Source organism: Callithrix jacchus, chromosome 9 (genome assembly GCF_049354715.1).
Source record: "Callithrix jacchus isolate 240 chromosome 9, calJac240_pri, whole genome shotgun sequence".
In the NCBI taxonomy this organism is placed as follows: Eukaryota; Metazoa; Chordata; class Mammalia; order Primates; family Cebidae; genus Callithrix; species Callithrix jacchus.
Window position 1 is genome coordinate 112,695,760 of NC_133510.1, and position 16,864 is coordinate 112,712,623.

A 16,864-nucleotide genomic window follows, 5' to 3' on the forward strand; every position below is an offset into this window, starting at 1 on the left:
GCCAGAGGGTGGAAGATGCAGGTGTGGGTGGAGGTGCCCATTCTGAAGCCAGGCGCCTTGGGTTTGAGTCCTGGCTTTGCTCCCCATAGCTGTATGACCATTTCTCTGCTTAGTGTCCTTTCTGGCTAAATTAAAGCTATGAAGGGAGATTGAGTAGCTTAATCAGTATTTGATCAGCCCAGTACTAGGCAGATAGGAGTCTTTGATAAATATTACTGTTGCCGTTGTTATTCCATGAGAGGGGATTTAGGAACCGTCTCCCTATATGCCGGGAATCAGTGGGACAGCCTCACAGAGACCTGAACTCTAGTCTCGGCCCTTCCAGGAGCAGGGTTGATTGGGACAAGCCTTGTTCCTGTTGCTTTCCCGCTGTCCACCTGGTACCCAGCTCAGAGGCGACACCAGCTATTTCTTGAATGAATAACTAACTCTTGCTCCCCAACTGTGGAAGCCAGGGAATGCCTTCCTTCATCCATCCATCCAGCATCCAGGATGCTGGCTGGGGCCCCTGGGAGTCTGACCTAATGCACAGACACACCCCCACTCAGCTCCAGCCTCAAGGTGGCTAGTCTGTTTTCTCATTATTGTCTCTTGCTCGGCTGCTTACAAGTCTCCATGCTGACTTCAACATCTTTCCCTCCCACACCCCAGCCTGCATGTGTCCCCTTCCCAGAGGATGGCGTCCCCATCCAGCCCAAAGCCTTGGTGTCACACTTGTCCTCACCCTCCTTCTCTGCCACACCCATACCCCAACATGTCCTATTGATTGTACCTCCTATTCCTCCAACCCCTTGCCGGCTCCCCCTCCCTCTCACATGCCTAAGACACCGCCCTCATTTCCTGCTCTGGCCTTCCTTCATCCACTTTCCACATAGCAGCTAGAATGGTCACTTCAGAGTGCAACTGACCACAGTGAACCACAGGGCCTTTGCACCTGCTGTCCCCAAATCCCCACCCCAATCTGAGATACTCCTCCCTCCTCTTTTCACCTGGTTAACTGCAACTCACTGAGACTCTGCTCAAGTGTCACCGCCTCCAAGAAGCTCTCCTGGATTTTCCCTGACTAGGTAAAATCCTCCAGGACAGCCTCTTGTTGACACTGGTTACAGTAACTGTGTGCTTATTTCTGTGGTTGCTTGGTCAGTGCTGGTCCTGCCCAGGAGCCTTTGAGAACCTTGAGGGCACCTTGCGATGTCTGCTTTGCTCACTATTGTTCGGCCTCTGCCAAGCATGGTGCCTGCCATGGGGTAGGTGTCCCACGACCATTTGCTGAGTTAACACACACTGAAAGAAGGGGCGATCTGCGCACCCCAGGTGATTCCAAACCATAGGTGACCCAAAGTGGAACTAGAGACCTTGAATTCGAGCTTTCAGATGCAGGTTATAGACCCAGGGACGGGGTGCCTGGGTCCTGGGGAGATGTCGGGAGCAGGATCTTCCCAGAGATGAGGTAGAACATGCAGTTCCAGGATCTGGCCACCAGGTGGCAAAGTGGCTCTGCCCAGGGTGGGCTGCTGTAGTCAGGGGCTCTAAATTGACAATTGCCAAATTGGAGGTTGTAAAACTCTGCAGAGGGGACGTGGGGGCAGAGGAGGACATCCCAGACTTCCCTATAATCAGATGAGCTCATGACCCTGTAGCCAGAAAGACATGCAGGGGCGGATCCAGGACCTTAGAAAAGGCCTTAGCCAGGGGCCCTGTCACTTCAAGTCTCCCTCTACACACATACACTAGCCTCTGCAATTTCAGCGACCCACCTCCCAAGCCTATCTAGAGTCCCCCACCCATGCCCATGCACAGACACACGTGCATCTGGGGGTTCCTGGACTAGGCTAAGAGCCCCGGACTCAGTCCTGAACTCAGGAGAAGCCAGAGGCCTCAACAAGCAAGCCTGGTGCTGAAGGCACAGGTGCCAGCAGCCACCTCCCAGGATCCACTCTGCCCAGAGATTCCCCACCTTTGCCTCACATACTGGGTGAAGCAGGAGAGGCCATGCGGCCAGGGCTTAAACCCGGGTTGTCTCCGAATGAGATTATCCATGCCATCACTGAGCTACTCCAGGGGCAGAGAGAAGCCTTGTCCTCCCACACCTCTAAACTTGTGCCTCCAAACGAGGCCACATCATCTATCCGGGAACCACAAATGAATATTTTTCATACATCCAGCAACTGTCTCTTTTTTTTTTGAGACAGAGACTCGCTCTGTCACCAGGTTGGAGTGCAGTGGTGCAATCTCAGCTCACTGCAACCTCCATCTCCCAGGTTCAAGTGATTCTCCTGCCTCAGCATCCCGAGTAGCTGGAATTACAGGTGTGTGTCACCAAGCCGGTTCTTTTTGTGTGTGTGTATTTTTAGTAGAGAAGGGTTTTACCATGTTGGCCGGGCTGATCTCAAACTCCCGACCTTAGGTGATCCACCCGCCTCAGCCTCCCAAAATGCTGGGATTACACTTGTGAGCAACCATGCCCGGCCCCAACAATTATCTTCTGATAGACACAATGATACTGTATTGTACTGTTTCAGCTTAAGAATGAGGTTGGCCAGGCACAATGGCTCACACCTGTAATCCCAGCAATTTGGGAGGCCAAGGCAAGCAGATCATGAGGTCAAGAGATCAAGACCATCCTGGCTAACATAATATGGAGAAACCCCGTATCTACTAAAAACACAAAAGAATTAGCCAGACGTGGTGGCACACGCCTGTAATCCCAGCTGCTTGGGAGGCTGAGGCAGGAGAATCACTTGAACTTGGGAGGTGGAGGTTGCATCATGCCGAGATCGCACCACTGCACTCCAGCCTGGGTGACAGAGCAAGACTCCGTCTCAAAAAAAAAAAAGAATGAGGTTGAGGCCAGCCTCAGTGGCTCACACCTGTAATCCCAGCGCTTTGGGAGGTCAAGGTAAGAGGATTGCTTGAAGCCAAGAGTTTGAGACCAGCCTGGGCAACAGAGTGAGACCCTGTCTCTTAAAACAAAAAAGAAAAATTAGCCAGGTATGGTAGCTTGCGCCTGTAGTCCCAACTGCTCTGGAAGCTGAAGCAGGATTGCATTAGCCCAGAGTTCAAGGCTGCAGGGAGCTGTGATCACACCACAGCATGCCAGCCTATGTGTCAGAATGAGACTCTATCTAAAAACAAACAACAACAGGTTGATAACGGTGTATGTGGATGGCGTAGCACAGACTTGTTCACCCTGTTTGGGAACTTAATTTACTTAAAGTAACTGAAGTCTCAAAGAATGGCCTCTTCTGACATCCCTGAAGCTTCCTCAGACTTAGGATGTAGACCAACCAGTCAGTCTTCCAAGACGGGCCCTTCTTCATAGCAGGTGTCACAATTCTTTTTTTTTTTTTTCTGTCACCCAGGCTGGAGTGCAGTGGCATGATCAGAGTTGACTGCAGTCTCAGCCTCCTAGGCTCAAGCAATCCTCCTGCCTTGGCCTCCCAGACTCAAGCAATCCTCCTGCCTTGGCCTCCCAAAGTGCTGGGATTACAGGCACGAGCCACCATGCCCAGCCTAGATGTCACATTTCTTGACATGGTATCTTGACTTGTGAGATCACAGCCAGTTACTAATGGCTTACCCGGAACCCAGCACATCATAGATGGCTGATCTGGGTGCAGGTGTTCACAGGTGAGGTCTGGGGCTGTGGAAGGTGCCAGTGCCCTAAGGCGGGTGTTTTGAATCTGGACAAGGCTGAAGGGTGAGCTCTCTGGGCTGGGACTTCAGCCCAGCTGTGCTGGAGTGGAGCAGATCCCAAGAAGTGGAATCAGGACTCCCAGCCCAGACACCCTGCCCACCCCTCCAGACCTTCCCTCAGGGAGCAGGAGCTCCAGGACTCCAGCAGCCTGCACTGGGCTCTTTGTGAGATGATCTCTCCTCAGAGCCAGGAGCATGCTGTGATTATTCCCCCTTTTCACAGATGAGGAAACGGAGGCTCAGAGAGGCCACACATTGCTTAAGTAGTAAAGGTGGGTTCTGACCCCAGGTAGGTGGACTCTGCTTACCCACTACACTAACCTTTTCATAAATAAGGGCTGAATGAATGAATGAATAGGTGGAGGTAGCTGAGGCCCAGAGACAACGTTAAGTAACATGGTGAAGAACACATAGGACCAGACTCCCTGTCCAGTGTTCTTTTCAGGCCAATGCAGTCCAGTGACCCAAAGGAAGAAGCTGAGGGGGAAAGGGACCCCCAATGCCAGGCTTCCCTCACACCCCTGGCTGTCCCACTGGCTATGCCCATCTGGGTGGCTTACCTCGAAACTCCTCATCAGTCAGGCGTTTCTTGTGGGTCAGCAAGAACGGGAGCAGCCCATCCAGGTCAGTGGTGGAGCCCCGGGACACGATGTCAAAGAGGATGGGTCGGTTGAAGACTTTGAGGATGGGGGGCGGCTGGGGGGCAGGGGCTTTGGGGCTCTGCGGCTGTTTCCTGGAGAAGGTGGGGAAGCAAGTTAATGGGAGGGTTCATCCCTTGCCTGCCCCACTGTCCCTGGCCTTAGGGACCCAGAGATTGTGCCCGGTGGCGGGGCGGGCAGCTGAAGCCTTACAGGAGCAGACTGAGGTAGGCAGGGCAACTGGAAGAACTAAGGAATGTTTTATCCAACAAACTATTGCAAGTACCTACTGTGTGCTGGGTGGAGACAAACATAAAGAAAGAAACACACAGACTGCCCATCCATCTATCCACCCATCCATCCACACATCCACTCACCCACCCATCCATCTATCCATCCATCCATCCACACAGCCACTCACCCACCCATCCATCTCTCCACCCATTCATCCACACATCCACTCACCTACCCATCCACACATCCACTCACCCACCCATACATCCATCCACCCATACATCCACACATCCATTCACCCACGCATCCATCTATCCACCCATCCATCCACACATCCACTCACCCACCCATACATCTATCCATCCACCCATCCACACATCCACTCACCCACCCATACATCTAACCACCCATCCATCCACACATCCACTCACCCACCCATCCATCTATCTACCCATCCATCCACACATCCACTCACCCACCCATCCATCTATCCACCCATCCATCCACACATCCACTCACCCACCCATACATCTATCTACCCATCCATCCACACATCCACTCACCCACCCATACATCTATCCACCCATCCATCCACACATCCACTCACCCACCCATACATCCATCCACCCATCCATCCACACATCCATTCACCCACGCATCCATCTATCCACCCATCCATCCACACATCCACTCACCCACCCATACATCTATCCACTCATTCATCCACACATCCACTTACCCACCCATACATCTATCCACCCATCTATCCACACATCTACTCACCCACCCATACATCTATCCACCCATCCATCCACACATCCACTCACCCACCCATCCATCTATCCATCCATCACTCATCCATCCATCTACCCACCCACTCAACCATCTATTCACCCATCCCTCCATCCATCACTCATCCATCCAGTCACCTACCCATCTATCACCCATCCCTCCATCTATCACTCATCCATCCATCCACCCACTCATCCATCCATCCATCCAACCATCCGCCCACCCACCATTCACCCACCACCTACCCACCCATCCATCCATTCATCACTTATCCATCCATCCTTCATCCATTCTTCCACTCACTCATCAATCTACCCATCACTCATTCGTCCATCTACCCATCCACCTACCATCATCCATCAATCACTCATCTACCCACATATCCATTCATCTATTACTCATCCATCCATCACTTATCCATCTATCTACCCATTGATCTAACCATCCACACCTACCCACACATCCGTCCATCCATCACTCATCCATCCATCCACCACTCATCGATCCATTCATCCATCATTCATCCATCCAACTAGCCATCTACCTACCAATCCATCCATCCATCCATCACTCACCCATCCATCCCTCATCTATCCACCTACCCACACATCCATCCATCACTCATCTATCCATCACTTATCCATCCAACCACCCATTCACCCATTCATCTATCCATTCATCCATCACTTATCTATCCACTCTTTCATCTATCCTTCCACCTACTCACTCATCCATCACTCATCCATCCATCCACCCATTTATCTATCCATTCTTCCATCACTTATCCATCCAACTACCCATCCCCCCACCAATCCATCATCCATCTATCACTCATCCATCCATCACTCATCCATCCATCCACCCATTCATTTATCAATTCATCCATCACTTATCCATCCAACTACCCATCCACCCACCAATCCATCATCCATCCATCCCTCATCCATCCATCCATCCACCCACCCACCCATCCATTCATCCATCCATCACTCATCCATCCATCTACGCATCCACTCACTCCATCTATCCACCCATCCATCCATCACTCATCCATCTACCCACTCATCCATCACTCATCCGTGAACCCATCTATCAGTCCATCACTCATCTAACCACTCATCCACTCACCAACCCATCCATCACTTATCCATCCATCCATCTGCCCATCCACCCATCCATCTATCCATCCATCCAACTGCCATCCACCCACCCACCCACTCATATTTTAGTCATTTGTTGAGTACTTACTAAGGCAGACAGACTGAACAAGATAAAAACAGAGAGAAAAAGAAACAGCAGACTAAGAGATGAAGCATTTCATCCATTCATTCTATAACTATCATTCCATAATAAGTCATTCATTGTTGAAAATAAATTTATTATTCAACAAACATTTGAAAAAATGAGGCCATGCTTATATGTACTTTCCCATGGCCCGCCACACAGTAAACACTCAATAAATGTTAGTTGATATTACCACTATTAAGGAGTACCTACTGTGTGTCAGGAACTTGTAGGTGCATGGAGCTACAGAGGCAGAAGGATGAAGGGCATGGCACAGAGAGGGCTGGGAGGAGAAGAGATGGAGAGAGAAAGGAAGGAAACAGACACTAAGAGAAGGAGGGCATGGAGACACTCATTCAGTCACTCAACAAACATTATTTGGGCATCTATTATATACTAGGTTCTGAGAGAGAATTGGCCCAGCATCCCCCAGCAGGGATGCTCTCTCTCTTACATTCTTCGCCGGCCCAGTGCTTGGCACATCCTGGGATCCAGTAAGACTCTGTTCAATGAGTAAGAAGCTAAAGAGAAGGAAGACGGAAGCACAGCGTCTGGGAGGGAGAAGAGGGTAGAGTAGGGGAACAGAGAAAACCCTAACAAGCAGCAGCAGGGCCAAGAGGGGAAGGGGGAATGCAGTTGGGGAAACTGAGGACAGGGCAGGCTGTGGTAGCAGGTGGGACAGGGTTGCAAGGGCAGATGAAGCTGGCATCTGGCTGTACCCCACCTGTCTCACCATGAGAAGGGGACAGCCACTCTCCTCCCTTCCTGTTTCCCAGGGGTCAAGATTTTCCATCTCGGGGCAGGTGCTGGGAAAGGGGGTCGTTAGCATCCACAGTGGGGTAAGAGGTGCTCTCTTGTTGACAGGAGCACAGACACAGGGACAGCCTCTAACAAGGGCACCTGGGCAGCCCCCAGTTTACCTCTTCCTGAACTTTGACCTTTGAGCCAAAAAATAAAAAGGAATACTGCCCCCACCAGATCTCACTGAGGCAGCCTTCAGGGCTCAGCTGCATCCCATTTCCTCCACCAGCCTGGACTTCCTGGGGTTAGGATGGGAGGAGGGCTTGCAGGAGGGGTCTGAGGGAGGGAAGGGGAGACACAAAGCTCAGAGCTTTCAGTAGAAGGGTGGGAACCCTGGGCACCAGCTTTCAATAGAAGGGTGGGAACACTGGGCACTCTGCTGCTCTGGCCCTCAGTTTGTTTCCACCTCTGAGCAGAGGTTGCACAGATCTTTCAGCACACAGACAACTGTGAGGCCTTGTTCCGTGGACACATCTACAGAGCATCTCCAGCCTTAGGCCCTTGCACTCACATTTCTCTCCATCTAGAACACCCTTCCCTCCCTCTCTGTACCTGCCCCTTCACAACCCTTGGCTTTGGGCTTAAATGCTGACTCCTCCAAGAAGCCCTCCTGGATTACCTTTCTATATCCGCCCACTCTCTAACTTCAGCACCTCCCCCAACTCAAATCACACATCCATGTGATCAGCTACTTACTTCTTCCCTGTCTCATCCTCTAAACTGCAAGTGCCGCCTGAGTCGAGGCGGATCTGCCCTGGCTCTCCCTGGAGCCTCAGGGCCAACCCCACTGACTGACAGAGAGTGGGCATTCAAGAAACATCCACCGGCCGGGTGCAGCGGCTCACGCCTGTAATCCCAGCACTCCGGGAGGCCGACGTCGGCAGATCACTTGAGGTCAGTAGTTCCAACTAGCCTGGCCAACATAGTAAAACCCTGTCACTACTAAAAACACAAAAATTAGCTGGTTGTGGTGGTGCACACCTGTAGTTACAGCTACTCGGGAGGCTGAGGCAGGAGAATCGCTTGAACCTGGGAGGCAGAGGTTACAGTGAGCCGAGATCGCACCACTGCACTCCAGCCTGAATGACAGAGTGAGACTCCATCTCAAAAAAAGACAACAGAAAAAAAAAAAGAAACATCCACTAAAAGAATCGGTGACTCTGAATAAATAAAGGGGGCGGCTCTTGACCAAGCGAGTGCTGCGAAGGTGAATGGGCTCCAACCAAGAGATGAATCCGCGGCCAGCAGGGGGGAGAGAGGAGGACCAGGTGTGTCCAGGGCATCTCCAGACCTCAGGGCCGTCCTCCAGGACACACACAGAGGTCACCAAGAGGGGATCTCAGGGAGCAGTTGAGGGAAGGGTCACTCAGGGCACATCAGGGACAGCAGAGCTGGGACCTAGAAAGGATATGGTTCAGCAGGGCCTGCTGAGGCTCAGGAGGAGCTAGCTAGCAGACTGTAAGCCCTGCTCCCTCCCGAAAACTGCCAAAAGCTTGTAGAAGCCCCTGGACTTTCTAAAGGACCAGGAGGGAGAGCTCAACCTCACAAAGCAGGGACTCTGCAGGTGACAGATGACAGGGTCATGCTGGTAACAGAACTCTGGGTGCCTGAGTTTGTAGAATGTCACATGAACCACGTGCAGATGCCAGGCAAACATGTATGAGTCTAGAGTCTGGGCTGCAAGACTCAGAGGAGAACCCACTGGGGGAAGGAAGGGGACCAAACAAGCTGGTGGAAGGGGGCTGAAGGCTCCTGGTCCCCAGCTAGGCCTGGCCTGAAATGCATTATGGGGGCCACATACTGTCACCCCATCCAGGGCTTCTCTCCACTCTGTCTTTTCTTTCATAAGGCTATGGTTATGGGTGAAAGGGGGTTGCCTTGGGGTTGCCAGTTCTCTTCAAGCCTCAGGAAAGCCCCTGGATAGTCAGGAATGGAGGTGATCCTTGAAGAAGACCCAGAAGGGTCAGCTGCATGTGTGCAGGGAAAAGGTAGGTAGAAGGATGGATGAATAGATGCAAAAATGGAAGAAAAGATAAGCAAATGAATCAATGAGTCAGTGACTGAGCAAACAAAGGGATGGACAGAGAGGTGGATGAATGAATGGGTGGTTAGAAGAGAGAAGGAGAGGAAGAAAAGAAGGCAGGCAGATGGGTTAGCAATCGAGCATTAGAAATGTAATGAATGGATGAATGAATGAATGGTTTGATAGCTGAATGTCTAGATGAATAGAAACAATGGGCAGATGAGGATAAAATGACATACACACGAGTAAATGTAGACGAATGGAAGGTTGGTATATGGGTGAATGGCTGGACAGATGAATAGATGGTAGATAGATATTTTAATAAGTGGATGATGGATGGATGGATGGATTGGACAGATGGACAAATGAGTGAAAAGATGGGCATCTGGATGAATGAATGAATAGATGATAGGTAGATAAATGAATGGATGGATGGATGGGTAAATAGATGTATAAATAAGAAGATAATAAACAATGGAAGGCTGGATGTGTAGGTGAAGAGATGGACAGACAAGTAGATGAATGGGGGACAGATGATTACGTGAATATGTGGGTGAATATAAAAATCAGATGAATGGCCGGGTGTGGTGGCTCACGCCTGTAATCCCCATGGATCACCTGAGGTCAGGAGGTCAAGACCAACCTGACCAACATGGTGAAACCCTGTCTCTACTAAAAATACAAAAATTAGCTGGGTGTGGGGGTGGGCACCTGTAATCCCAGCTACTCAGGAGGCTGAGACAAGAGAATCACTGAAACCTGGAGCCGGAGGTTGCAGTGAGCTGAGATCACACCACTGCACTCCAGCCTGGGCAACAGAGTGAGACTCCATCTCAAAAAAAAAAAAAAAATCAGACGAATGAATGAACAGACAGATGAATAAATAGTTATATAAATGAGTGGGTGGATGGGTGAATGGATGAACAGACAAATGTCCTATGGAAGGGTGGATGGAGTGGTAAATGGGTAGAGGAGTGGATAATGGATAAATAGATGGATGGATGGATGACGGATAGATGGGTAGATAGATGGATAGATGGATAGACATATGAAATAATGATGGATAGATGAATAGACAGATGGAAGGATGATGGATAAATGAATAGATGGACGAATGGATGATGGGTGGATGGATAGATGGTAGATGGACAGATGAAATAATGATGGATAGATAAATAGACAGATGGAAGATGATAGATAAATAAATGGATGGATGATGATGATGGGTGGATGGATAGATGATGGATGGATGATAGATGATGGATGAATGGATGACACATGGATGGAGAGATGAATGGATAGATGGATAGAGAGATTGATAGATGGGTAGATAATAGATAGAGGGATGGATGATGAATGGGTGAATGGATACAGAGGAGAAGACCACTGGCCAGGAAGCCAGCAATACTCACTCTATGATCTTCTTCCTCCACCTCTTGTTGTCACTGGGGTGGTGACGACAGGTGCCATAGTCAAAGAGCGAGTCCATGGGCGCTTTCTTGGGCCCAGGCACCACCGAGGACTCATAGAGGGTGGACTCCAGCAGGTCAATGGGGTTGGGCACCCCCTTGCGGAAGGCGCCCTGGAACTTCATGCGCAGATTTGGTCGCCCATCGACCGGGCCAGCAGGGCGACTGGCATCAGCCGGTGAGGGTGAAGGGGAGCCATCCTCCCCCTCAAACAGATTGGCCAGGGAGGAGAGGGGGAAAGCCTCCCCGCCTTGGGTGCCACTCTCATCCCCGGGGAGCTCAGCCACCTCCCGGGGACCTTCGCCGGGATCCGCCATGCCGGCCCCAGGCCTGTCTTCACTGCTCAGTCTGCAAGGGAATGAAAAGGGAATCAGGCAGAACCCGGCCAGTAGCAGGGGCTCCAGGAAGCCCCCTCCCACGTGGACAAGCAGCAGTGCTGCCAGCTGCTTCAAAGCCACTGTTGTAATGACAGGGGTGCAGCGAGGCCACTCCCAGATGTGGTTGGCCGCCAGCCTCAGGCGGGAACTGCAACAGGAGCCTCTTTCAGGAACCTGGAAACACAAATTGGCCCCAGGTCCAACTACCCTGGGCATTGGCTGAAAAAGGGTGGAGGGCAGGGTCACACTGGGACCCCATACCTGGGTCCCAGACCCTATTGGTGACCAAGAAAGCCAGCTTTGGAGCCCCATCGAGCCAAGTTCAAATCCAGGCTCCACACTCAGTCATTCCATGACATGGAGCAAGTCGACGTTTCATGGCCTCAGTTTCCTGACCTGTAAGATGGGGATATCCAAGCTTGGTGGGCAGAACATGCTGGCTGGTGGCCAGTGAGGTGCAGCGCCTGGCACGTGATAAGCACCTGCTAAAGTAGAACCATTAACCATGGGCTTCAGGCACAGAAGGGGCTCAGAAAATCCACGTGGACTTGCCATGTGGGCTGGCAGCCCTGCGTCCTCATCACACACCATCATAATGATCCCCATTTTACAGAACAGGAAACTGAGGCTCCAGTTGACTTCCCCAATGCACAAATTCTGCTCCTCAGCACAAAGTGCTGATCCCTCCCCCACCTTTGCCTGGTTAACTCCTTCCCCACTGGTGTACCAGCTCAACTGGCCTCCTCTGCAAAGCCCTCCCTGCCCAGCACATACTCTCTCCCATGCTCCACATTCATCTCCTCGGAAGCCTTATCCCAGCTGTTCACAGGACAATCCCAAGCTGTGGGCGCCAGGAGGCAGGAAATTTATCTGTATTGTTCATCCCCGAGTCCTCACACAAACAACTTTATGACAAAGATGTCATCTGTTCCCATTTATCAGATGAGGAAGCAGATTTCTAAGGTGGTAGTGAAACAGCTTGCAGGGAGAAGGGCTGGACTTGAATCAGGTCTCTCTGGCTCCCAGGTCCAGTGCTTAGCCAGGAGCCAGGGCAAGGGAGGGGTAAGACCCTGCTGGTTGGCTGTCAGCCGCCTGTTCTCTGTAGCATGGTGCCGGCCGGGCAGGGCTGAGCACCAAGGGTGAGTTTCCTGGAACTCTTACCACCCCACGTGGGAGGCAGGAGCATGTCTGAAAAGGCCTCTCTTGTACATCTCAACCTTCCCACCCAAGATACACGTAGAAAAACAAATAAACCAGTCTCCACCTTGTTTGTTCTATGACTTCCAGGAGGGAAGGCTTGGACCAGCCAAGAGAGGTGGGGACACAGCAAGAGGCCTCCCTTAGTGGGCATAGCAGGACACAGAGGGTCAGAGCTCCCTCCAGGGATGGGCTCCCCTCTGGACACCAACAGGGAGGGAGAGCCTGGCCTTTGGAGTCATTGAGGCCTGGGTTCTAATCCCAGCTCTGCTATTTACATGTAGCGTGAACTTAGGCAAGTCACTTGAGCTCCCCAAGTCTCAGTTTCCTCCTCTGCAAAATGGGTACAGTTATAGTACCTTCTTCATACAGGTGTAGGCAGTGGGAAGTGAGGCCAGGTATATCCAGTGCTGCTTCTGGGATTAAAGTGGGGTTTTGGCCAAGCACAGTGTCTCACACCTGTAACCCCAGCACTTTGGGGGCTGAGGTGAGAGAATCACCTGAGGTCAGGAGTTTGAGACCAGCCTGGCCAACATGGCAAAACCCTGTCTCTACTAAAAATAGAAAAATTAGTCAGAAGTGGTGGCATGCACCTGTAGTCCCAGCTACTCAGGAGGCTGAGGAAGGAGAATGGCTTGAACCCAGGAAGCAGAGGTTGCAGTGAGCTGAGATGGCACCAATGCATTCCAGCCTGGGCAACAGAGCAAGACTCCATCTAAAAATAAATAAATAGAGTGGGGTTTTCAGTTATTATAACTAAAGGAGAAAAGAAGTTAGGAGGCCAGGTTCTGAAATCAGATGGATCCAGTTCCTGCCTTGGCCGTCACTAGCTGTCTGACCATGGGCAAATCACTTCCCCTCTCTGTGCCTTGGCTTTCCCACCTGTAAGACCAGGGTGACTAGCCTCCTCCTAGGGTCCTCCAGCATGTGAGGCACCTACTCAGTGCCAGCACCTAGTAGGACCTCTGGAGACATGAGGTCCTTTCAACCTGCCAGGTGGGAGAGGGAGACCTGGACCCCAGTCCCTCATGGCTGCCGCATGTGTTTGGGTTTTGCTCTGCAGGAATGGGGGCTGGGGGGACGCTGAGGCAGGAGGGACACCTGCAAGGGCAGAGGCATTGGCAGGAGGTGGATTAGACTCTCCTGGGCACAGCCCTGCCCACCTCACTGGGGGCCCAGTCCTGAGGTTGGGGGAGAAGGCAGCACCAGGCACATTCTCTGTTGTCAATACCTTTCTATCCCCTGCACCCCTCACCAAGGCACCTCAAGGGTTAATAGAACCCCACCCCAGGGAGCTCCCAAGGCCAGAGAAGGCAGCCAAGAAGGTCCTTTCAGCCCCCACTGTGCCCACACCCCTCTCTTAAGGAGGAAAGCCCCCTCCATGCCTGGACAGCACCCTGGGTTCCTGGGGACTCCAAAATGGGGACTCTGATGCCAGCCAGTCCTCGGTTCAAATCCCCTCCCAGCAATTCTCAACCTGACTGGCTGTTGTGTGGCCTTGGGCAAGTCAAGTCCTTGGGCGATCATGATTAGCATTCTAATTAGGATTAAATAATCACTATGAACTAAATCACCATCCTCGCCTGGTGACGCAGCTCATGCTGTGCCCAGCACGGGGCCTCATCCAGCCCCCACCATGACTCCAGACCAGTGGTTCTCAACCAGCGACAGTTCTGCTCCTCCCACAGGGACATTTGGCCATATCTGACGACATGATTTGTCGTCACAACTGTACGGGAGAGGGAGCACTACTGGTATCTGGTGGGTCAAGGCCAGGGATGGCACTAAACACCCTCCAAAGCGAAGGCAGCCCCGCACCACAAAGAACGACCTGGCCACAATGGCAATAGTGCCGCGACTGAGAAAGTCTGCCCTGGAGGTAGATACTTCAATCGTTCCCATTCTGCACATGAGGGAACAGGCTCAGGGAAGCTAAGCAACTTGCCGAGGTCACACAGCAGGCTAGTGACAGAGCCAGGACTGAAATGTGGGCAGTGGGCTGCAGAGCCCAGGCTGAACCCCTCCATGGACTGGGGATGTCCTGGGTGCCAGGTGAGGGCAAAAGGGAGCCATACTCACCCTCAAACAGATTGATCAGGGAGGAGAAAGGGAAGGCCTCCCCATCAGGGAGCTCGGCCACCTTGCCGGGCCCTGCACAGAGGCCTTCGCTGGGATCCACCATGCCAGATGCACTAAATAGCCTCCAAAGCAAAACACAGCCCACACCATAAAGAATGGCCCAGCCCACAAGGTCAACAGCAGTGATGTTGAGAAAGCCTGCCCTGGAGGTAGGTACTGCGATCATTCCCATTCTACAGATGAGAAAACTGAGGCTCAGAGAGGCTAAGTGACTTGACTTAGGTCACACAGCAGGTTAATGATGGAGTACCAGGGTACCAGCTGAGCCCTTACAATGTCGCCTTCAGGCTTCACAACCATCCCAGGAGGTAGGGATGATTACTGCCTGCCCATTCTCATCTCTCTGAGCCTTGGTTTCTCTACCTATAAAATGTGGATTGCAATAATAGAACCTCCCTTGCAGAGCTTCTGGGAGATAAGGCAGATCAAGAAGTACTTGATATATGTTGGTTCTGGTCATATTTAATCATCGTCATCACCACTGTAACATGGTTCTGATTTTCCTCTCCTCCTTACTCCTCCTCCCCAAAACACACATGCACATATTCCAGAACTATAGTCTGGCATTTTATATCCCACATTAAAATCTACCAAGCCTCTCTCTCATTGAATCCCCCGAAGAACCCGGACAAAGCTGCGCTATTGCACCCACTTCGCAGCTCAGGAAATGGAGGCTCCAAAAGGCCAGCCAGGGAGCAAATGGCTTGAAGAAAACCTCTAGACTCCTAGCCCTGGGCTCCTTCCACATCACACGACCCAGGAGTGTGTACACACCAGCTCACACGTACACATTCACAGAGGCATATGTACACATACACACACACACACACACACACACACACACACACACACACACAACCGGCTCTGCTGCTCTGTGGCAATTCCCTCCCCAAACACTGCCCTGTTCTCTGTGGTCAGAGAAAGAGTTTACTCCCTGTTCTAATTTGCCCCGAAGACTGTTATTACACATTCCAAACTCATGCCAGCTTTAGGAGGGAGGGAAGTGGGGGTGCAGGCAGGGAGAGAGGCTGAGAGCCTGAGTGTGGGTCCACGTGTGTCTCCTCTGTGTGTGACCTTCATATACATTTCTTCCCACCTTCCTCCATGTGCATGTGCACCCACTGAGAGCAGGAATGGTGGGCCCTTCATGCCCGCACTGGCTCACAATGCCTCCTACCAGGAGCCCCTCCCCAGTGGGTGCCTCAGGGAGGCACCCAAGTACGTTCCTGCACAACTGTGAACATCCCCACATACCGACATCTTCACAACAGCGTTCATTCAAAGCAGCGGTTGTTTGTTTGTTTGTTGAGACGGAGTCACACTGTCACCCAGACTGGAGTGCAGTGGTGCCATCTCAGCTCACTGCAACCTCCACCTCTTAGGCTCAAGCAATTCTTCTGCCTCAGCCTCCCAAGTAGCTGGGATTACAGGAACACGCCACTACCGCTCCCCTAATTTTTATATTTTCAGTAGAGACGGGGTTTCACATGTTGGCCAGGCTGATCTTGAACTCCTGACCTCAAATGATCCACCCGCCTCGGCCTCCCAAAGTGCTGGGATTACAGGCATGAGCCACTGCGCCCAGCCAAAGTAGCGGTTTTTGAATATGTTGGTTTTAAATCCTATATATTCAAAAGAAGGTTTATAGTCAAACCCTTCTTTAAAATATATTTACCAAAGGGTAGTCCACACAGAGATGGCAGTTGTGTTAGGATGGACAGAGACAGAATTTGCATCTTCCTCTGGAAAGGGCCCAAGGGCAGGAGTAGAAACCAGATAACTATTTATTTACTCCACATATTTACTGACCACCTACTATGTGCCAGAAACTGTGCTAGGTACTAGAGACACAGATGTGAACAAAACAGATAAAAATCTCTTTGGGGGCTGAGCTTCTGGTGGGGAAACAACTAGACAAGCCAAGCACAGTCATGTCCGGTAGTGTTAGAACTGCATAGACCAGAAGGGCTCAGGCGTGGGCAAGTTAAGGGGTGTAAGGGTCCTGAGTAGGGTGACAAGATACAGGGCTGAGCCAGGGTCCCCAAGCCTTCCTTTCTGCCCTGGACAGAGACCCCAGGCTTTCCAGGAACCTGGCTTTCTGTTCCCATGGCCCCCTGAGCTGGTGGGGCACAGAAGGAGTGAGCATTTTGACATCAGGCAGACCAGGGGTTCAGATCGCAGGTCCACAGCTCATTCGTTGGGTGAGCTTGAGCA

At 51.6% G+C, this 16,864-nt stretch overlaps 1 protein-coding gene across 4 annotated transcripts in view; it reads right to left on the reverse strand.

Annotated features, from left to right (window-relative positions):
- TRPV4 (transient receptor potential cation channel subfamily V member 4) overlaps positions 1–16,864 on the reverse strand; it is a 50,308-nt gene that overhangs the window by 20,573 nt on the left and 12,871 nt on the right. For all 4 annotated transcript variants that reach the window (XM_078337237.1, XM_035257544.3, XM_035257545.3 and 1 more), the window contains exons 2-3: positions 10,881–11,285; positions 4,257–4,429 (exon numbers count right to left, since the gene is read on the reverse strand). In XM_078337237.1, coding sequence (XP_078193363.1) covers positions 4,257–4,429; positions 10,881–11,254 — 547 coding nt within the window. In that variant the 5' untranslated portion in view covers positions 11,255–11,285. The remainder of the gene's footprint in view (positions 1–4,256; positions 4,430–10,880; positions 11,286–16,864) is intronic.